The sequence below is a fragment of the Coenobita brevimanus genome, chromosome 53 (assembly GCF_032717465.1).
Source record: "Coenobita brevimanus isolate Jiangsu-jjx chromosome 53, ASM3271746v2, whole genome shotgun sequence".
Taxonomy (NCBI): domain Eukaryota; kingdom Metazoa; phylum Arthropoda; class Malacostraca; order Decapoda; family Coenobitidae; genus Coenobita; species Coenobita brevimanus.
Window position 1 is genome coordinate 41968863 of NC_137006.1, and position 23460 is coordinate 41992322.

The 23460-nt window shown below is 40.7% G+C and overlaps 2 protein-coding genes and 1 non-coding gene across 4 annotated transcripts in view; 1 reads left to right on the plus strand and 2 right to left on the minus strand.

Annotated features, from left to right (window-relative positions):
• Positions 1 to 23460, plus strand: part of LOC145400670 (putative protein MSS51 homolog, mitochondrial) — a 498420-nt gene that overhangs the window by 382145 nt on the left and 92815 nt on the right. The window lies entirely within an intron of this gene.
• Positions 1587 to 1704, minus strand: LOC145400903 (5S ribosomal RNA). The gene has a single exon (XR_013897526.1). It is a non-coding gene; the product is annotated as a 5S ribosomal RNA (ribosomal RNA).
• LOC145400669 (HAUS augmin-like complex subunit 3) lies at positions 2788 to 21781 on the minus strand. The gene is made up of 11 exons (XM_080273103.1): positions 21597 to 21781; positions 21124 to 21315; positions 17171 to 17357; positions 16361 to 16471; positions 14223 to 14365; positions 11918 to 12052; positions 10001 to 10181; positions 7571 to 7723; positions 4984 to 5219; positions 4167 to 4347; positions 2788 to 2924 (listed from the first exon to the last, which is right to left on the minus strand). The coding sequence occupies exons 1-11, from the start codon at positions 21779 to 21781 to the stop codon at positions 2841 to 2843; spliced, it is 1788 nt and encodes a 595-aa protein (XP_080129229.1). The 3' UTR covers positions 2788 to 2840.

Sequence of the window (23460 nt, forward strand, 5' to 3'; positions counted from 1 at the left end):
AATGAAAAATACAAGAAAGAGGTGCCATTGGAAAGGCAATACTTCTGCAGCATTGCACTGCACTGCAAAGTGCCACACACATAGACCTAGTTGCAGTTTCAGAGCTCTGGCCTTTGAAGTGGCAGCTCTCTGAATTATTTTCTTTCTCTTTCGCTCATGCAACAAACAAAATAAAAAGGGTTGTTTCTGTCTTTTACCATGTCAGTTCTCACTCTAATCCATGTCACTCTGCTCTTGCCTCTCCTGACATTGAGAGGACTCTCCCTACGTGCTAAGGGGTCTTTGTATGCAGCATGTGTTAGGAGTATAATGCTGTACAGTAGGGAGACCTGGGCAGTGAAGGAGGAAGATATTCGCCGGCTCAGACGTACAGAAATGACAATGATTAGGTGGATGTGCAGTGCGTCCCTGCGTCCAAGGCCTGGAGGGGCTGGGTTTATGATGGAAGAGTTGAGAGGTAGGATGGGACTGGAGTGTATTGGTGTTGTGGAGAGGTAGATTGAGATGGTTTGGACATGTGGAGAGGATGGGGGATGATAATTGGGTGAGGAAAGTGAGAAATGTTAATATTGGGGGTGGGGTTATGAGGGGTAGACCGAGAAAGACATGGGACAAGGTCATTAAGTGTGACCTCAGGGTTAAGGGACTGAACAGGGAGGCTGCAATGAATCGTGCAGCGTGGAGAGCCGCCATTAGGTGACCAAGGCCGACACACGCAATGATGTTGGAGCCTTTAAAAACCGAAAACGAAAACTCAGTATACTGACATTAGGCACTTGATTTCCAGCATTTGCACTATGTTTTTCCCCTGGCATTTAGGGCCAATGCCTTCCACCTGTACACTACAGCTGGTACGACTTTGCTTTCAAACATATCCATTTTTATTTTAAAAGACTCTGAGCTTTCCTTCCACGTATCCATCTACACTAGTATTGTTTCAGCCCCTTCCTCTGCCTCATGGATTACATTTATGTCTTTGAGATACATCTCTAGCTATCCATCCCCAAAATATTTCCAGAAATTCACAGCATCTGAATCTTCCCCAGTTAAGCTTACTCTCAAATTGCTGTGCTTTTTTTTTTTTCTCTCTCTCTCTCTCTCTCTAGGGTACCAATGGAATGCACTGCACATAATAAGCTTTAATACAAAGAAAGCAAGTACTGTATTAGATATTATAAGTTTATCATTAAAAACTTTAATCATCATGGGATTATGTGTTGCTGTAAGGTGTTGGTAATGATTAAAGATTTTGATACTCCAGTTGGGTGTAATCCCCATAATCACCCTCTCCTTTTAATGAGCTCTAAATCCAATTTTTTATTCTCCCTCAGCTTCTATACTCTTCTTTGTGATTTATTATAATCTTATTTTTTAAATAAAACAATATTGCAATAATACACTGTATTGCTACTACTATAACTAGTAACAATAAAAATACATAATAATAATAATAATAATTCATTCATTCATTCATTGCCAGATGCCATGTATCCCAAATGGGGTGGCCAAGGGCTTAGAGTTAATTGTTTTACAGGGAGGGGCACTAATCCTCCACCAACCCCACCTGACACGTAGGGAGAACGTTATGCCAACAGCATCTGGTGTTCCCAGGCGGTCACCCATCCAAGTACTAACCAGACCCAACGTTGCTTAACTTCGCTGATCAGACGGGAAGCGGTGTACTCACGTGGTATGGCCGTTAATAATAATAATAATAATACACTAATAACAACAATAACAATAACAATATGGTTTTTTGTTTCTCAAAAGCGCCAGTTCTTCCCAAGGAATTCACTATAGTCTCTTCAATCTCATCTGGGAACAAACGAGCATTAAGCTTTTGAAAGCTAACAGGTGACTGGTTGTCCAAGTGCCTTCATTATTAATGATGCATTTTAAATTATTTTTATAATGGGGGTTACAACACCTGTTTGACAATAAGACTGCCTGAATAAAATATTATACATAGTTATTTGCACAGAATAATCTAAAAATCAGGCATTACAAAGTTTATCAGATGGCCTAGATACATGTGATATTTTGAATTCTTGGGACAAATAAGACACATCCAGATAAAGTTTTACGAGTACCTTGATCCCTCCCTCCCCATGTTCAGACATATTAAGGTAAATTGTCACTGCTGTCATTCAAAAGCTTAAGACTCATCTCTTCTCTGATGAGACTGAATAAGCTATAGCACTCGACACTAATTAAAACTTTTACAATTACAAGAACTGTTACAGCTCTCATATACAATACAGATTTCATCAGCATAATTATGGAAATATGGTATACAAACGAACTGAAATTATGTACTAAATGTATCCAATATATACAATAAACTACTACTTGTATAAGAATACACCATCTGTAAGTAAGGATTATCTCAAATTATTTACCTTAGATGAAGCACTCCATGGCCCACAAATAATGACTATCCCATCCATCAACCATCCAATCCTTTTCCTCCCCATCAGGAACATAGGGATTTGGGGCTAGGTTTCTCAGTCACGATATTTAAGGCAAGGGTGACCTGCCTCATTCACCTCTCAGTGGCATTATGTGGAGAATAAATCCCAACCATCCCTCAGATGTAAACCTCTGTGGGTCCCTTCCAGTTGGAGCACCTTAATCCATTTGACCACCAAGCATCATCTGGTTATACAGTTACTACCCTGCATAGTAAATAGCTTCCTGAGTAATAGTGAACCAATGGGCTTGTCACTCAGTGTAGTCACCTAAAAGGCAGTTCTACATTGAGTGAAAGGATGGTGAGTACCCCCACTTACCACTTTTACCATCTTTAAAGGAAGAAATTATCAACATGGCTGAAGGGTAAATCATTGTGCTTCATTCAGAGCCTTGACCAGGTTGGCTGTCCATTTCCCAATATTTTCACGTGCGGTTGGGTCAACCTGGAGGATCTGCAGAATACAGTATAGATCAGTTGATACAAAAAAAAAATACTTCACTCTTTCCCTATTGCTGTCTCATGGCAATAAAAATATCATCATCAGCATCATTATTTTCTCTTCTCACTGAAGGACAAGGAGAGGTAGGGTCCAGAGAGCAAGAAAAAAAATCTGAGAGGAGAAACTAATCACATATCTGTCCAAATGAATGGAACACACTCTTCAAGCACCCAGAATCCAGAATCCACCTCACGGGCATATGCATCCACACATATGCCCTTCATACTACCTCTCAGTTAGTCAATTCATTAACTATCATTTCACCACAAAATAACAGGGGTGCTAAACCCTTGTCATACACTCCTCCGTTCAAAGTTCTTCTGACCAGCTGAATTCACTGTCAGTTCTCTAGCCTCATCACTCTTCATTCCCCCACAAAAAAAAATAATAAAAATAATAATAATGGTATTGTACCATTTAATAATAAATGAAAAAATAAAACAAATCATGCAAAAGGTTAATATACAATACTTAAAATCATCATCCTAACTCTTTTCCTTATTAACATATACAGTAAGAAGGTTCTACAAATGGAAACAAGAGAGTAGAAATCTTTGCAAACTATCAAAGTACCCAGCAAAATGAACCACATAAATATCCATTCACTCATCATTCAGGCCTTCAAAACTCCTGGCTCAACCTTACAGGCCATATAATTCACACAAAATGCACTTCATAATACCTATAGGATGAGGGCATTCAATTAACTACAGTACTAAGTTAAAGAATGACAGTTTGATTCTGAGTAGTTCAGCTTAAAAAAAATATATTAAGCCCTAATGAGCAATGACCCTTTAAACATTCCATTTTTAATTAAATTCCCTATGCATTAAAGGAAACTCCTTTTAAAGTTCAACTGCTGCCTATAAAACTGATCTGCAAGCTCCCTCCTATCTCCCATCCCCCTTTTACAATACTGTACCCAGTCTGATGCATTTTTATGCCATGCACTCTTTTCCAGAGGGCTAAGGCACTGCCCCTATTTAAGACGAATTGAACATATTTAGCACTTTGAGACTGCATGCCTTTCCTGACATCATCCAATGGCCCTTGGGTGGTACCTAATGCACGACCCTTCAACCAACAGTCAAGCGTAAGGGGAAAAAAATGTGATATTTTGAAACGCACCCCTCACTTAAACTGAGAGAACTGTCGGTAAGTTTGAACCATACCATAATGTAATTCTCAACCCACCTTCTGCTTTGCCTCATATTGTTTCAAGAGATCAAGAATTTTTATTCTGAACATCCAGGAATGGTTATCTAAGGCAGCACAGCGGTCAGCCAGGTCAGGCTCCAGCCAGGCCACTGGCAAGGTCCGCAGGCTGCCACTGTTACCAAATAGGCTTGTCTCAAGGGAGTCACAATTGCCAGTCCTGTAAAAGTCAAGTGGACAGTCATCATCATCATCATCATCATCATCATCATTATGACCTTTTCTCCCACTTAAGGCTGGGGTGTGTAAGAAATGGGAAAACAAGGAAAGGGATGTGCAAATGTGCAAGAATCAGTAAGCACGTTCAGTTAAAATGGCCAGATACTAATTCACGCATCAATAAAGCCCTTGGATTTCACCTCACAGGCCTAACCATCTGCATATTTTTGTTAATTTTCTTTACAGATGCACTTAATAAGCATCTGTCCACACTACAGTTTCCAGAGACAGGCCATGGTACCATAAAAATCTGCTGTTTACAACCATCCTGCATGAAACCAGGATCTAACTTCAAACAACAGACATACCCCAGTAATTATAAAACAAACCAGTTAGCTTCTAAAAGTCTCATACTTGAGATGTTATCTACAAAATCAGTGCCATGGAGAAAAAAAAAAATGTAATCCTTTAATCAATCTATCTACAGCCAAACTCATAATACAATGATCATCCAAAATAACAATGATATATAAATCGTTATCACTCCCTTCTGCCACGCTAACTACTCCTCTCCTTCCACCTATATTATTCTCAAGTCTTTTATCTCAGTTCAACTACAGATGTTAGAGAAACGTACATTCTGTTCAGTCTTGAGAACTGTGGATTCTTGGCCGTCATTACTAGCTCACGGGTCACACTTAAAGTCTTCTGCAGGGCTTCCATCTGTTTCTTGAGCCCTGCCCCAATCACCCCTTCCTCCTCCCTGGTGTTGGAGGTGGAGGGCAACAGCTGGGAAAGGGTCTGAAGAGGTGGAGGTAGGTGACCTGATGCCTTCCCCTCCTCATATTCCTTCCTCATTGCCTCAAGCCTAACCTGTAGGAAAGGCAAAAAGCACAGTATAGCTGGTTACATGCTGGAGAGATGCTTTGTGTGGTGACACTGATACAACTGGGTGGCTCCATTAACTGGATATACAAACATTTTTCATCTCCCTCCCTATCCCCCCAAAAATGGATAATCGAATGTAAGAGAGGGATAACTTCAGCCTGGAAACCAGTGGCTTCACATTCAGAGGAGCCTGAGGCCATCACAACACGTAAGAGGAAAGCATTGGCTTATCATTCCACCTGACTACTTCAAACTTGGGACATATCTGTTACTTTCCTTCCTGATGCATCATATCAGTGAAAATCATCTATGGGTGTAAAAACACACCAAACCTTTCTCGAATGAGAAACATTAGATAGCAGAGGAATGTGAGAAAGAAAAGTAGTGAAATACTAGATGAACTTTAGTCCCCAACAGTACAGTACATTTAGCATGTGACACAGTAAGCCCTTGTTATAAACTGCCAGCTTTACATTTTTTTAACAGTCAGTAGTATCTAAGAGAATACTGTAACTGATTGCTGAAGTACCGTTGTTACCAATAAAGCTGATGGGCACTTTTACCGTACATTTACACGTGGCTTGTGGTCTGTTTGTCGTGTGGTGGCCATTCGGAAACAAAACTCCTAGTGACAGGGCGACTTTGGATGTTTGGTACAGAGGCAGACAGCCACTGTCACCGAACGTGTACTCGTACCTTGTGATCTGTGTTCAATGCATGGTGGCAGTTGAGAATGACTTAGCTCGGTGGCTGCGTAACTTCGGACATTTGGTGGGGATGTGTACAGACATTCTGACACTGCCTGTCAGTTACAGTCATATTACTCAGGTGCTGGAGGTTTGCTAGGAGTGATCAGACCAGTGCACAACTTTGACCATTCAGTATGGGGTGGATGGACATTTTAGCTCTGGTTGTGGGCTACGGCCTATTTTCCGCTCATGGCTCAAGCCCAGCAGCCATGATACTGAATGTTTGAACATATCCACTGGCCAGCTGAAGTTCTCGAAGACTTTTACATCTGGATAACAGCAAGTAAATTTGGGTAATGGTTTAATAAAGCCAAGGTCCAGTATCCAGATAATGAACAGGTCCAGATACTGCATGGCCAGATAAATGAGGGATTACTGTGCTTGGTATATATTTACTGTTTCGTTTTGTTTCATTTATAAAGACTCCAACATGCTTGCATGAGTTGACTTTCGTCACTTAATGGCATCTCTCAATGTTGCTTGATCTCTGGCAGCCTCCCTATTCAGTCCTTTATTAATGATGCCACACTCTATGAACTTGTTCCAGTTTTTTTTTTGGTCTACCTCTCACAACGCCATCCCCAACATTCATGTTTCTCATTTTCTGCACCCAACTGTCATCCCCCATCCCATCTACATGCCCAAACCATCTCAATCTACCCCCTCTCATCACAACACCAAAACACTCCAGTCCTAGTCTTCCTCTCAACTCTTCTACTGTAAACCTAGCCACCCCCCCCCAGGCCTCGCATTCAAGGACACAATGCACATCCTCCTAATTACTGTCATTTCTGAACATATGTGCCTGAGAATATCCTCTTCCTTTACTGCCCAGGTCTCCCCACCATAAAGCATTACACTCCTAACCCATGCCACATACAAAGATCTCCTAGCACGGATGGAAAGCCCTCTTAATGTCAGGAGAGGCAACAACTCCCTGAACTTCTTCCAACCACTCCTCACTCTAGCCCCACCTCCAGCACATAACATGTCTCCCAAGTAACAAAGCTCTTCCAGACAATCATGAGACTCACCAGCATGACGAATCCTTTCACGCTGCTGATCCCCGCTGAATTATTATATGTGACATAGACCTATGTGGCCTCAATTAGACCAGCAAAATGATTCACCCGACAATGTTCTGGAAGCAACAGTGCCAGAAAATTGGTGCTGTACCTGTATATATATACTGGAGAGAGAGAGAGAGAGAGAAAGAGAGAGAGAGAGAGAGAGAAAGAGAGAGAGAGAGAAAGAGAGAGAGAGAGAGAGAGAGATAAAGCTCATCTTTGGTCAACCATGGAAGTCAAAGGGTTAAATCAAGGTTTTCTCCTAGGAAACTGAGGGACTACGAAAATGTTTGCATTCTTGAATATATCACTTTCATACACCTGACGGTTCACAACATCGACAACATAATAGGCAGTGGAAAATATTTAAATATGTACTACAGTATAAATATTTTATCAACATCAGCTTAATAATAAAAACGATAGAATAATACTGTATATGAAATAATACAGGAGCAAGATTTTACACTAAAACTAAACACAAGAAAAAGAGTTATACTGCAAAAAATCTACTCCTTACTATCCTCTCCTTGTAATCTTTGTTGTTGTCAAGCATGAGTATATTGAATGACTGAAGGAGCTGGAGGATGTCCTTGATGCTCTCCCTCTCCAAGCTGAGGCTGATATTCACCCAATTATATCGTGCCACTTGTGATATCAGCTGTTCCAGGACCTGTGAATACTCAGGTTTAGTTCATTTATTCATTACCACAACCCTCTTTCCTATATGATAATGGGGTTGGGTAGGATCTGGAAACAAGGAAACAAAAAGTATAAAGCGGGAGAACAAATAACAGCACCCAATGAACTGGGCCACACAATCATTCAAGTCTGCAGAATCCAAGCTCCACCTCACAGGCATAACCATCTGCATAAACACATGCATGCAAGGACACATTCACAAATGCACACACACACACACACACACACACACACACACACACACACACACACACACACACACACACACAAGTGTACAGACAGACAGATACACAGAATGATAAATATACAGACAGATGGACAGATAACACATACATACGCACACACGCACACACAGGTGTATAGGTAGACAGATAGATAGATAGATAGACATAAATAAACAAACAGATGGACAGATAACATGCACACACACACACACACACACACACACACACACACACACACACACACACACACTGTTGTACAAAGATACAAACAGACAGACTGACAGACTGATAGACAGATATATGGACTGACAGACAGCCTGATGTAGGTAAACATCTAGATATACATATATATATGCTTCACATAGCAATTAATCTCAAGTATTAAAAGAAAAAACTAGTAGCAGGACCAGATCCAGCACTATGAAAAAGGGATGTGTGTGATTCCTGGCAATGATTAACCCTTAATACACTATAAAAAATATATACAGTATATATATTTTACTTCTTTCAGTCATAGGAGAACAATATTCTAGGCAAGTGCAATAAGATACTCATTACAAATACTTTGGTAAATAACATTATTCGTTTATTGTAGGTAATCACTGGTCAGCCAAAAACAGATGGGAAGAGATTGTGTGCCCTCCCTAAATCTGTGCCTGTAACAGTAAGTGCGCACAATCATGTATGAAAAAAACATATGTACGGATGGTTTTTGCTTGTGAGGTGGTGTCATAATGATTGTGCAGTCCATTTCATTCATTTCACCATTTGCTAGCTCCCCTAACTTTTTGCTTTTTCTTTGTTTGTGTACAGGCCTACTTGACCCCATCTCCCTGGTGGGAATTAGGGGTGGGATGATGAAAATGAGGAACATATCCTTGGCTTAAAATAAAGGGTGCCTGTCAACTGGAATGACTCACTCTAGTCTGTCATGCAAGTAAATACTCCTGGTGCTAGTTAGTTGGTACAGTTGTTGTTTTCTACGTTTAACCCTGGTTTGTCTGGCCAAGCAAACCAATCGACAACAGGTAAGCAAATGCTTTTGTGGGGTCATCCTACAGGTATAGTTTGTCTGACCAAGCAAACCCACTGACCACAGGCAAGCAAATGTTTGTGTGGTACTGTATTGTCCTACAGGTACAGTCTAGTACATACACCATATAAGGAACAGGCATCCCCTTACAGTAGACAGCGCCTCACCAGGGTGACCCAGGTCCTTCCCTCGGTAAGGTGCTGAAATATATGTGGAGGTTTGACTCCCAAGTGAATGCCGCACCTGCTTCACCAGAGGGGGGCAAAGCGCCATGCGTAGACTCCTCATCAGTACCAGCTGGTACAGTAAGTTATTATAAGGAGTCTATTACACTCTTTATTTGCCAAAAAGTCCAGCACAAATTACAGGAAATTGATTATTCATTTTTTTTTTGCTACCTATACTGTATAGAGGATTTTTAAGTATCTCCCATTTTACCATACCAATTGTATGGGAAAAATTGTGATATTTTGGAATATCTAATATCTAATGAATTATCCTTAACTTTAAAGCAATCTGCTTGTGGAGTCATTTACATAACAACTCAAAACTTCTCTAAAAATTTATGATCTAGTTGAAGACAGTGTGATATATGAATATAGGGTTTAACAGGGGCCATAGTTCTGAGGATATACTACTTATGAATTAATTAGTCATACAGTTATTTCAAGGTTTTGAGTGCATATGAATTCTGCAGAACTGGTGCTTTATAGAAACAAAATATTAAACATTATTATTATTATTATAATCTTCACCATCATATGTAAATGGGCAAGCTTTGGTTAGTAACCCATTATTATTTTGATTACTTTATATTTTTTTTGGGGGGGAGGGGGCTCCCTGGACCCTACCTCACCCTACCTTTGGGTAGAGGTCTGGATGATGATGATGATTATGACAATAATGATGATGATGATGATGATTTTTTTTTTCAATTATTAACATATCCCTGACTAGTATGCCTGTAAACTGAAGAAATGGTTTGACTCACAGTATTTTGTCGTGCAAGAAAGTAACTCTGGCGCTGGAGCTTGAGCTGGTAGTCACCTGAGATAGTGGTGGCGGCCTCTAGTTGTGCCACCTCACCCACCAACCCTGTCACCACTCGCCACTGTTCTTCCACCTCATTGCTCACTCCCCTAGATGCACTACTACTCTCCTCTATTTGCTGTCTGTAGAGATGAGGTATTTGATTTCAGTGCTGTGAATTATTCAAATGGAAGATTTTTACCCACACAAGGGAACGCATTTATTGAGGAAGGCCTCCAAGTCCCACCAGCACTGTCACTGCCTGCCACTCCACCTTTACCTCACAACTCAATCCACATGCTGTTGCTGTTCTACAGCCTTCCCCTACCTGCTGTCTGCAGAGAGGGGGTATGGTATTATGCACTGACTTCACAGTGCCATCAAATGTTGAAGTGAAAACATTATACTATCCATCCATCCATCAATTAGTCCTTCATTAATCCATTACAGGAATATGAGCCCACAGCTAATCCACTCAGTCCAGAAATTTTAGGCAAAGGTGACCAGTCAATTTCTCTGATTGGCATTAGGTTAGCAATTAACTCCAAGCACCCCCAAGGGCTTAGATCTGTCAAGGACCACACCCAGCTGCAGTATCTGAATCCACTTGACCATCAGGCATTTATTTGCTGCCTAAAAGTTTACCATCCAACCTGGTCACACATGGAAACTGTGTTCACTAAGATGGATTTAAGTCCCAACAGCCTCATTACAACTCATTACAGTACTAATCTTTCACCTCACTCCTCCCTCCATTTGATGCCCCAAGGACCTTCTCAACTTGCTGTCTGATGAGAGGGGTTATAGTACTGTACAAGCAGTCCCCATCACAAGTAGCCTCTTTTGGCACTTTTGCTATTATGTCCCTGGTACATTAAAGAGGAATTGCTTATTAAAGTTCAATTGCTACCCTTGGAGTTTATTAGCCACTCTCCCCCAGTTTACAGAGCCATTATGTACAAAGATGTGATATTATAGAACTCATCCCTTATCCCTAACAAAGACTACCAGTATCTTTAAGCCACAATATTATGAACTACCGTAAGCCCTCATTAAATGTTGTCTTTTTTTTTTTTTCTATATTCTTTTTTGCCATTATGTCCACTCTATATTAAAGAAATTCTTTCTATTATGGGAATATTCCAATAATTCTTATACAGCTGACAAGCAGATTCCCCCAGTCTGCAGTACCAATTATAACGAAAAAGTTGATATTTTAGAATATATCTGTTACACAACAAGGACTGCCTGCATTTGGTAAAAATGGCAACAGTCAATGCCATATTATCTCTTTGAAATGTATGGGCCCAAGGGTAGGGTATCATAGTCCAGTACATTTAAGGGCAGATAACAACCTAGTTCCCTTGCTGGTATTATACAGAGAGAGAGAGAGAAAAAAAAAACAATCCTGTCCCCCTCTTGAGGATCAAACTTTTGCAAGGCCATTACTCTGACTGTGGCAGTCTAACCACATGGTGCTCATACTATTATTTAGCTACAGGAATATCCCTGACTTCTACAGTTTAAAAAGGCAATGTATAGAAATATATACACATATACAAATCAACCCTTTCACTGAAGAACGACGAAGATGGGGATAATAAAGTGACTGCAAACAGATGGATAAATACTACTACTGATGATCACGAACGGCTGTGGATATGGTTGTACTGTACAACTGCAGGCAGTAATATCAACCTACTTTTTGGTCACACTATTATGAAACTATTTTACTATACTGTATTCTACACAGTTTGATGGGCTTTTAATATCATAATGCTCAGTTTTGAAAGCTGTTACCCACCGACTGCCACTTTTATCATAATGGTGTGATTCAGTTTTTTTGTTCTCACCCGTACATGAAACCAAGCCAACTTACTGAAGGAGATGGAGGGAAGAGGGATATTGGCTGGCCTGTATGGCTGCCAGTGCCCGGTTGGCCTCCTCTATCTGGGCCTTCCTCCGTGCTTGCAACACCATGCCCTCTGCCCGCCACTCCTCTGTCTGACGTAACCTGCACAGTGCACATACCAATGTTGTTTGACTCCTTCAAATATCTTTTATTCTTAATCGTTCACTAGGACAACCAATAATCATCTGCTACTTCAATCACCCCTTCAATCCAGAGAAATTTTTCTTATTATTGTATATCCTCACCATCTCTAGATGATTTTGCTTCATATTAAGAGAATTTAGAATGACAAGGATTAGATATAGCCTATATTATACCCTTCACTTTTTGGCCACTCTCCTGGCCTGAGTAAAGTGTTAGGTACAATAGTACCAATAATAAAATTTGGAAATTATCAAATATTTGAAAAATACTTGAAAAATGAGAAGAAATTATTCTATGGTTGATTATTGACAAAGAACTCTAAGTCACTGGCTAAACAGTGCTAAATGTGTTTATGTCATAAGCTAAATACCAGTAATTAGCATCTAAACTGTAGTATGGCAAAATTATCAACAACAAAACCTAAGAACAGAAAAATGAAAAAGTAGGATAACTATCAACATAGCATCCAGTAAAATAGGTCACACATCCAATCACACATCATTCGGGTCTTAAAAATTCTAGGCTCCAACTCATCAGCCAGATGACACATCCATCCATCCACCATCCAATCCTATGTTGCCCCATGAGATGCATAGCAGCCCGGGGGTTGGCAAGTTGGTCCTGACATTTAAGATGTAAGTGACCAGCCTCACTCATCCCTGAGTGGCATTATGTGAACAATAAACCCCAACTACCCCTTTGATATAATCCTACACAGGCTCAATCCAACTGGAGTACCTCAATTACCCACTAAACCACCAGGCACCATAAATCTGGTTATATGGTTACCACCCAGCATAAAAAATGGTTTCCTGGTGTACAGGAAACCATTTGGCTTGTCACTCAGTGTAGAGTCACCCATAGGTAAAAGGAAGAGGAAAGAATGAAGGAAAGAAAGACATAAGAGGGAGTGTAAAGTCACCTGTAGACAGAAGGAAGAGGGAAGAATGAAGGAAAGAAAGACAGATGAGGAAGGAAGGAAGAGAGGAAAGGGCAGACACCCAGAGCAGCACTACATCGAGGGAGTGGAGGGTGAGCACCCCCACCTCCAAACCAGATAACACATACAAAAATATTTCATAATGCCTGCGGGAAAGACAGAATTCTACTGGCTAAAAAAAAAAAAAAAAAAAAAAAAAAAAAAAAAAAAAAAGTGGGGGGGGGGGGGAACCTTGTCATATGAATCTCCATATGCACAGTACATCATCCATCCAGTACTGAAAAGAGTAAAAGAAAAGAGAGAAACTGTTTCAAATACAGTACTTCAAGGAGAGATGAATTAATTACTGAACGAAGGAAACAAGGAAGAAGGGGAAAGTAAGAACAGATATCAAAAGAGAGATGAAAAGAGAGATGAATTAATTACTGAACAAAGGAAACAAAAAGGGGAAAGTAAGAACAGATATCAAAAGTCACTAACAGTCTGTACGGTATGAAGTGGAAGGTTAAAAGGTAAAAGACTATACCATATTAACCCTTCTGACTCTCAGGCCAACCAGGGCTGCCTGAGTCCATACTGCACCTCTACCTCACAGTCAAAACCATCCATACATTTTTTTATTTATGGTACCTGCATGACATGGAATAAAATATTCATGAGGTGAAGCCACGATTCTGAAGGCATGAACCATGTGTAAGTGACTGTGTGACTCATTTCACTGGGCATGATGCTGATGTTCTCCTAACATCATATTTTCACTATCCTTGCTTCTGAATTCTACCTCATCCAAATTTTAAGTGGGAATATGGGTTGGGATGATGATGATGATGATGATGATGAATTTTCTCATTTCTGGGACTAATCAAGTAATACTACACATACCAGCTAACATTAGATGAATTCATCCTGTAAACAGTGAGTCATGAGTTTAAGTCTCAAGTAGAGAGAAACATGGAAGAAGTGAAACATGCTAATGTCACTAATTGGTGTGCAAATTAAGCCCACATCTTGAAAAGTTGTTTCAACCCTTGGCTCATCTGGACATGAGCCCAGTGAGGGGATACAATAGCTACTTCAACTTGATCCTTATCAGGCAGCTCCTCAATAAACAACTTTTCAAAATATGGGTATAACTCTTCCATCTAAACATTTCACAGCATGGTGATATCAAAACACAAAGTCACTAACAGTTTGGTGATCCTGTCAAGCTCTTGTATGTTGTGTAAGTATTCTGGGTGAGCCTCCCCTCGCACCAGGTGAAGCTCAAGGTTACCCGGCTCCAACAGGCAATATTCAGACCCATCATCCTCACCAGCCAGAGTCCTAACACCCTGCATATGTTAAAGAGACAAAAATTCATTGCAGATCCATCTAACACATTGTTGGGAGGAAAAAAATTATAGTTGGTCCATGCTGCATATCATAAAGGAGAAAAAACTGATACCATACAGCTTTAAATCCACCCTCTACAATTCCAAGAGGAAAAAAACATTAAGTCCATCCTGCACATTGTTAAGGGGAAAAATAAGTCCATCCTGCACATCAGGGGAAAAAAAAACTGGAAGTTTACAAGTTTACCCAGTGCACTATAATGGAGAAATACTAACAATCGTAACTTATTGTTCATAGTTGGTGAGGGCACTCACCATCCACTCACTTGATGTAATGCTGCTCTTGGGTGCATGCCCTTCCCTCTCTTCCTCCCTTCTTTCCATCCTTCCTCATCTGTCTTTCTTCCTTCATTCTTTCCTCTTCCTTCTGTCTATTGGTGACTCTACACTGAGTGACAGGTCAAATGGCTTCCTGTACACCAGGAAACCATTTACTATGCTGGTGGTAACCTTGTAACCAAATTATGGTGCCTGGTGTTTTAGTGGGCAATTAAGATGTTCCAATCAGATGGAGCCAGTACAGGTCTATATCCAAGAGGTGGTTGGGGTTTATTGCCCATGCAATGCCGAGTCACTCAGGGATGAGTAAGGCTGGTCACACTCATCTTAAATGTCAGGACCAACTTGCCTAGCCCCAGGCTTCTACGCTCCTCATGGGGCAACACTGGATTAGATGATGAATGAATGAATGAATGACCTCACTGTCTAAGAAGTGTGCTGGAAAAATGCTACTGAACCTGAACTAAACATGTGATGCATATATATTTGGTTTAGGATTAAAGACACCAAAACATGCTCACTTGGCATCAATTTTACAGATAACCATTAACAACTTTTAAATGTAAACAGGGCTTAATTCATTAGCAATTTAACAATATAATAATTCAGAATGATGAATTACATCACAGAAGTGTCACAACACACACACATTAGAGACAGTGGAATGCCTAGCCTCTGATATGACTACTATTTCTGACTGGGGCAAATGGAACCTACTTTTCTTCATCATCATTATCAACATCATCATCCTAATCTTTACTGACTGGGTATGGAAGGCTCTAGAAATCAAGAAAAAAAAAAACATGCATTAAGTACGCAAGAGCACCGTATATTAACAAATGCTTCAAAACCAATATGTAATCTTTTCCATACACAAGTGCAACCTTCTGTATCCTTCCCTATCCATGTCATGCATTTCCTTCTTAACTACCCAGTATATGTCATACTGCAAATACCAGTATATGATCTGCATATCCCCTATCATCCCTAAAAGTACTGTGTTCATCAACAACCTGATATTCTGGTACCATCCTTTACTTTTCATGTTTTTTCAAATACATTTCTGACAACACTCAGCAAAGGCATACCATGAATTTTTGCTATTATTGTACTTCAATCCTCATTTTTTTTTTTTTTTACTGTACAATGGCACAATCACAGTCTTCTCCCATGCCACTGGTATAGCTCTCCTCATCCAAGCTTTCTGAAATATTTCTGAAACATTTCATTCCACCCTCTCCACCACATTTTTATAACTGAATTAGGTTATTTTTTACAAACAACTATCGTAAAAGCAGAAAATTAATACAGAATATATCCAATGCTTTGGGGTACAACAACAACAACATTGCATTAACCCTTAAAAACTCAGGACAACTTTTTAGAGGCTGGGGATAGGGTACTTTATGTTGGTTTTGTTAAGACTGTAATGGACTTCTTACCTCTTAAGGCTAAAAGTAAAAACGCATGGAGAGGGAGACACTGAGGATTAGGTGAACGGATGGAGTGGAGAGGTATATGGGTGAGAGTCATGTGGGATGGAAAGGGACAACTGATAGTGGATGACAGGGCAACATGGAGGCAATATGTTTGTGGGCACTTCCTCTGGGATTAGGCTATCTGGGTAAAGACAAATAAAAGTATTTAGCAACACACCTCACCAAACTGCTTCCTGATGTATGCCTTGAGAGTTTGTGTATACTTGACCTCCTCTTCCTGCCACTCCTTCAGGTTCAGTTGGGACAGGTAGCCTGCTTCCTCAGATGCCTGCCAAGGAAAAGTCAAGTCATTAAGGTCAGCTACCCATTATTACCACCAGCTACCTAAAACCACTTCCCACAATTATAAACCATGAAGAAGGAGGGGGGAAAGATACACAAATTTATACTCCACAACAGATATCAACGGGGTAAGTAGAGCACGGAAAGAAAATGCAAAACTACAAGAAACTATCAACATTGTGTGGGCCACAGACAATAGTACACTAGAGAGTTACCACACTTCAATCCACATCTAACTTAATAATGTACTGGTATCAATTTCCTCCGCCATAAAATAATGAGTGTTCCTTAATGAGCTTGTGTAAGTAGAAATAAAATTTTTTTTGGCAAAAAGGGTCTACACTACTGACAATGCTACAAGAAATTCACATGAAGGAGGTATATTTACTAACACATACGGTCAGGATCACATTTAGGGAAGCTGACCATTATGCTGCAGGATTAAATCTACACACATACTTCTTGTTACGTCAGGGGTATGTTCCAAAATGTTCCATTTTCCATAAATTTGGTGCTGTAAATCTGAGCAACTGGCAATTAACCTTGAAAGGTACCATACCAGTCATACCTTAAGTGGCAATATTCTATGATTTATTGAAAACACACACACACACACACACACACACACACACACACACACACACACAAGGGCTGAGTATAGCTAATGAGGACTTGCTGTACTCACAGTTTCATCAAAGGTGCAGTACACATCAATAAAGTTATCCAGACCCTTTGCAAACTCTTTCTGGAGATTATGGTGGTGGTGGCTTGTAAGCAGAAGTCCTTCCTGCTGTTTCCTCAATTCACATTCTGCTGCTTCTCTGGCCTCATTAATCTGGCTTAATTCCTCCCGCAGCTCCAACTTGTGTAGACTATGTAAAGAAAATCATGATTCAAAAGAGTAGGATGGAAAGCAAACAGCAACAAAATATTAATTAACAATCATTCAGAATGCTGTTGTCAAATCCAAGAAACATACTACAGACAACAATTTCAATTCACCACCATAACCCTATTTCCAACCAAAATCCAAACCTTTACTGCCACATAAGGAACAGAAGGTCCAGGGGCTATCCAGTCCAGACATTCAAAGACAGAACCAGTCACTAGCCCCTGATTGATATTATGTGGCCAATAATCTTCAACCACATGCAATATTTCTTTTTGTAGTTTGTATATTTTTCATACCTTAGGCATTCATTGCACTTAAATCTTTATCTTAGTGCCTTTTGCATTTACTTCCAATCCACTTTGTCTACATATCAGTCCACCAATCTCTCCAGGAAACATCCCATGTACTACTCAGATAGGTAAATGATCTTTGAATATTAAAACCCTGTCTAACTCTCTTTACCTCCTTCCAAAACATTTTCTTATATTCCCTCCACTTTACAAAGTCCTTCCAAATTCCTCATCCACTCTCTTCTTACTCTCTCTTATGTTTTTACCTCTCTCTTCCTCTCTGCATACAACTCTCTCTTCCATCTCTCAACTTCCTCCATGTCACTCCGTCCCATACACTCTCTATATGCCTTCCTCTTCTGCACCACAGCTTGTCTCACCTCTTCATTCCACAATGTTGTTCCTTGCACCCCCTTTTGCCTTCTCTTCACCCACACACAACCTCACATGCTGCAATGGTTTCTTCAGTGAATATCCTGCACACACTTTCCATCTCCCCCATCTGCTCCAAATCATATTTACCCAATCGCTCCTCCACTTCTTTCTTAAAGTCTGCCTTTTTTTTCCATCTTCTTGCAACTTTTCTATCCCCCTGTATGGGCTACTTCCTCCTGTCCTTCCCTCTCTCTATTCCTTCATTGCACTTGAACCATGCCTTTCACCACCACCAAGTGGTGGTCAGAAAGTCCACTCCCCCAACCTCTGTATGCTCTTGTATCCATTACACACCTTCTCATTCTGTCATCCACACACACATAATCAATACATATATATTTTATAAAAGTAATGTCATGAAACTATGGACAACACAGCAATGGAGGGCTGAAGTAAATGTGCCTTACTTTGTGTCATCAGACATGCACAGTTCAATTTATAAAAAAAAAAAAAAAAAAAAAAAAAAAAAAAAGTGGACAGAAATCCAACAGTTTTCGTTTTTGTTTTTAAAGGCTCCAACATGCTTGCATGTGTCGGCCTTGGTCACCTAATGGCGGCTCTCCACGCTGCACGATCCATTGCAGCCTCCCTGTTCAGTCCCTTAACCCTGAGGTCACGCTTAATGACCTCATCCCATGTCTTTCTCGGTCTACCCCTCATAACCCCACCCCCAATATTAACACTTCTCACCTTCCCCACCCAATTATCATCCCCCATCCTCTCCACATGTTCAAACCATCTCAATCTACCTCTCCTCATCACAACACCAATACACTCCAGTCCCATCCAACCTCTCAACTCTTCCATCGTAAACCCATTCCCTCCAGGCCTTGGACGCAGGGACGCACTGCACATCCACCTAATCATTGTCATTTCTGTATGTTTGAGCCAGCGAATATCTTCCTCCTTCACTGCCCAGGTCTCACTACCATACAGCATTACACTCCTAACACATGCTGCATACAAAGACCCCTTAGCACGTAGGGAGAGTCCTCTCAATGTCAGGAGAGGCAAGAGCTCCCTGAACTTCTTCCAACCACTTCTCACCCTAGCCACAGAGCTAGCTCCAGCCCCACTTCCAGCACACAACATGTCTCCCAGATAACAAAACACCTCCACACACTCAAGAGATTCACCAGCAAGTTCAATCGTTTCACGTCTGACAATCTCCACCTGCTCACCCCGACAAGCCGTACACATAAAATCAGCACTATCTCGCAGTCTACCTCTGATACCACTACATCTCTTATGCACCCATTTATCACACACACTGCACAAGATGGAATTACTTCCCACGCCCTTGTGGCAAACTGCACATGGCCACTCTCCCTCGTCTTTGACAGTACCCCCACCAACCCTAGATATCATCACTTTTGTTTTATCTGCATTTACCCATAAACCCTTGTGCCCCATACCATCTCTCCACTTCCTAAACCTTTCCTCCGCCTCCCTTTCATTCTCTGCAATCAACACCAAATCATCAGCAGTGAGCTTGGAAACTTATTCTTTCTCTTATGTCTCAGATTAAACAAAATCTCTGAAAAAATGAGTTTTGTATAGAGGCCAGAAGAGCTTAGTGGTAGCACTCGCTCTTCATGATCATAAGGTTAGCAGTTCGAGCCTGTAACAAGGTAACTTATTTCTGGTAAGAGATGTAGCGGTCTCTCCAAGGATTCTCCTTGCCCTGCAGAGCTGTATGGTCCACTGGTCCCAGCTCAGGGGGTTCACCTCCTCTAAATATTAAAGAAATAATGAACTCAAACTCTTTGCTGTGTTTCCTTTCCCACCCATTTTACCCACTTATCACTATAAATCAGCCCCACATTAAAGTACCACACATTGCAAATGTGCTCCATATTAATGATATAAAGGATGCAAGCTATGGCCCACTTCACTGATCAATCTGTTGATGGCTTCTACATTACTAAATAAGTGTTCTTTCTCATTTTTCTAGATCACGCCTACTCCTGAAACAAAAATGGGAGGTTGGATTAGGAGATGACAAAAATGCAATTATTATAAACTGTCTTTTTTTACATTCTTGTATGCTATCAAGTCCACACACACACACCAGGGCTCTTGTCTGACGGGCCACAGCTCACAAATGCGAGTATTTTTTCCCTTCGGCGAGCAAATTTTACATACAAGTTGCCTTTTGGCGAGGAGAAAATACATCCACTTCAAAACCCAGTAAACTATAAAATAAGTAAATCTCACTTAAATGAACAAAAACGTATGTTGTGATCGATTACTAAGTCTTTCCATATCACCACTGTGAATGTTTAAAACCTCATTATATGATTCTAATCACCACAATGTGTAAATAAATATTTACTGCACGTAAAATATTTCAAATTATTTTCTACTAAAAATTATTTGGCTCGTAAATCTGAAACCTTGGAGCCAAATGGCTTGCAACCATCGGCAGTTAGCAAAAGCCCTGCACACACACACACACACACACACACACACAAAAAGCCTGACGATATTTGTTTCATTTCTAGCAATGAAGCTGATCTGATATTTCTCCCAAACTACAGTGAAGGTACAGTAACAACAGTACCGTATATAAAGAACTACTGTACCTAACTATCTATCTACTGCCAGACGCCATAATCTCATAAGGGGTGGCCGCTTGTCTATGAGTTAGTTGTTTTATAGGGAGGGGCACTAACCCTTCGCCAACCCATTTGTTGGCACACAAGGAACACGTAAGGTTGATTATATAGTTACCACCCAGCATTGTAAATGATTTCCTGGCTTACAGGAAGTCATTAGGCTTGTCACTAAACATACAGATACCTATAAAGGAAAGAACGGTTATTAAAGTGACAGAAAAGATGGGAGGAATAAGAAGAGAGGAGGGAAGACACAGAGAAAGAATGATAAAGGTGAAGGATGAAGTAGGCAGCACTACATCAAGTGAGTGGATGATGGCTGCAACCACCTACCATGCATATAAAAAACACAAGCTGTGATATACTGGAAAACATCACTGGTTATAATGAGGACTCTCTATACCTGAGGTGATTTTTCCTCTTGGTGAGCAATTGCAGCTGTTCTTCCAATCGATCACGCTCCTGAGGTGACATTGGTGGGTGAGTGTGGTCATGTGATGGGGCCAGGGCTGAAGACAGGCCACTCAGACAAGCCTCCATCTCCTCCAACTGCTGCCCTGTTAACACTTCACCTCGTGCTTGCAGTTCCTCATACCTTCAACCCACCAAAATAATCAGTGCAAGATAAAATATGATCCACAACTGCAATTCTGGTATTGTACTAATAGTACCGGTAAAGCTCACAAGTTATGAATCATTTATCATGTCCTAACCTCTTTTCAGATCCAACGCTGGGGAGCACGTTATTATTTTATATACGGTACAAAGATATTTTGATATAGTATAGTCTACAAGTTTACAATACCGGTACCTTCAAAAAATTACAACACAGTATTAATTTCACCTTAGGAATATATGGTAGAGTAAGTAACTCACTCCTTAATCTCTGCCTCTGTGAGAAGATCCCGTGGTGAGACATTCTTGGTAAACCACTGGAGAAAGGTGGCGAGGGGGGCTGTGTCCTGTGATTGGAAGAGCCAGTCGTAGTCGGCACCCTCCAACTGTTCAGCACCTGGCACCCCCAGGGAACGCAGATGTACGACTAATGCCTCTCCATTCATGCTCCCCATACTTCTTTGCCACTGCCACACTCTGTAATCTGAATATAACCAATGCAGGTTAGCCAAGTAGCTACTATTGTTGTCATGCCCTACATGGTTTGGCATACTGTAATTCTGATTTCCTAACTTACATAATCCCTAAGCTAAATAAAAATGACAGTGATGCACAATTTCAGTTCCTTTATTATAGAACTATGTTCTTAAGGAAAATAATTTTAGTACCGTACTAGATACATTTCAAATGATTAACATATGATTTTCTATCAAAAACTATTGAAGAAACAAAATATACCTCCTCCTCATCATCATCATCATCATCACTATCATCCAGACCTCCTTTCCCGCCCTAGGGCAGGGTGAGGAGTAGCAACGTCCAGACAGCCCAAGTCTGCCCAATCCAATGGGCCACGATTCCATTCACTCATTTTTCACTCCCCCTGAATCCTGGCTCTATCTGATAAGCAAAAAAACTTTCACCACATTCTGTAGCTGCACATAAATGTATCTGACAGTCAATCTGAACGCTGTCATGTTAAAGAGGGGTGCCAAATCCCTAATCATGCACTTCTTCTCAGAATATTCATCTAGCCAGCTCGATCTCGTCAGTCCTAACCTCACCGACTTCCATACCTCTCTTCCTCACACACTTATCCACCATATCCATCCACCTTCTCCTTGGCCTACCTAGCCTCCTCCCTCCTTCATATTTGTTCAAATATACCTTTCTCACCACTCTATTAGTATCCATGCCCTCCATATGACCATACCATCTCAATATGCACTCTTCGATTCTGGTGTCCACAAACTTCCTTACTCCGCATCTTTCACAAATCACATTATTTCGTATCCTATCCCCTCCTGTACTCCACATACAATCCTCAGCAGTCCCATCTCCACTGCTCTCACTCTTGATTTTTCATTTTTATGCCATACCATCGTTTCACACCCACATGTTAAAGTTGGTACTAACACTCTTTCATGTAAGCCTCACAGCTGCAACACTCAAGCCTCTGTTTCTTATCAAGGCCTTCATAGCACCAGCTACTTTCCTTCCTTGTGTCACTCTACTCTCCACTTCATCTGCACATTTTCCTCTCTTTTCTATCACTGTACCCAGGTATTTGAACTCTCTCACCAATTCCAGTCTCTCTCCATTCACTGTAACATCATACTGGGAGTCATCTTCTCTCCCAAATACCATCACTTTACTCTTTTCTACATTTACTCTCAAGGAACGATGCTCACAGTCATCGACAAAAGTCTGCATTAGTCTACCAAATTCTTGTCTCGTATTCGCAAGTAGCACTGCATTATCAGCATACAGCAAATCTGAGAGAGTGTATTCCACCCATTACCATTCATTACCAACACCATCCCTCTCTCCATTACTCGTGTTTTTACTTCTCTCATCACCCCATCCATATATATATTTAACACCCACAGGGACATCACACAACCCTGTTGCATGCCCACAATGATTATGAACCATTCACTTAGATGCCCATTTACACACATGCCTCACTACCATCATAAAAACTCTTGACGGCACCTAGCAGCTTACCATCTACACAGTACATGCACAAAACTTTCTACAATCCTTCTCTGTCTGGTTTGTCATAGGCCTTTTCCAGATCCATAAATGCCATAAACACCTGACAGTCCATCTCACAGGCCCTCTC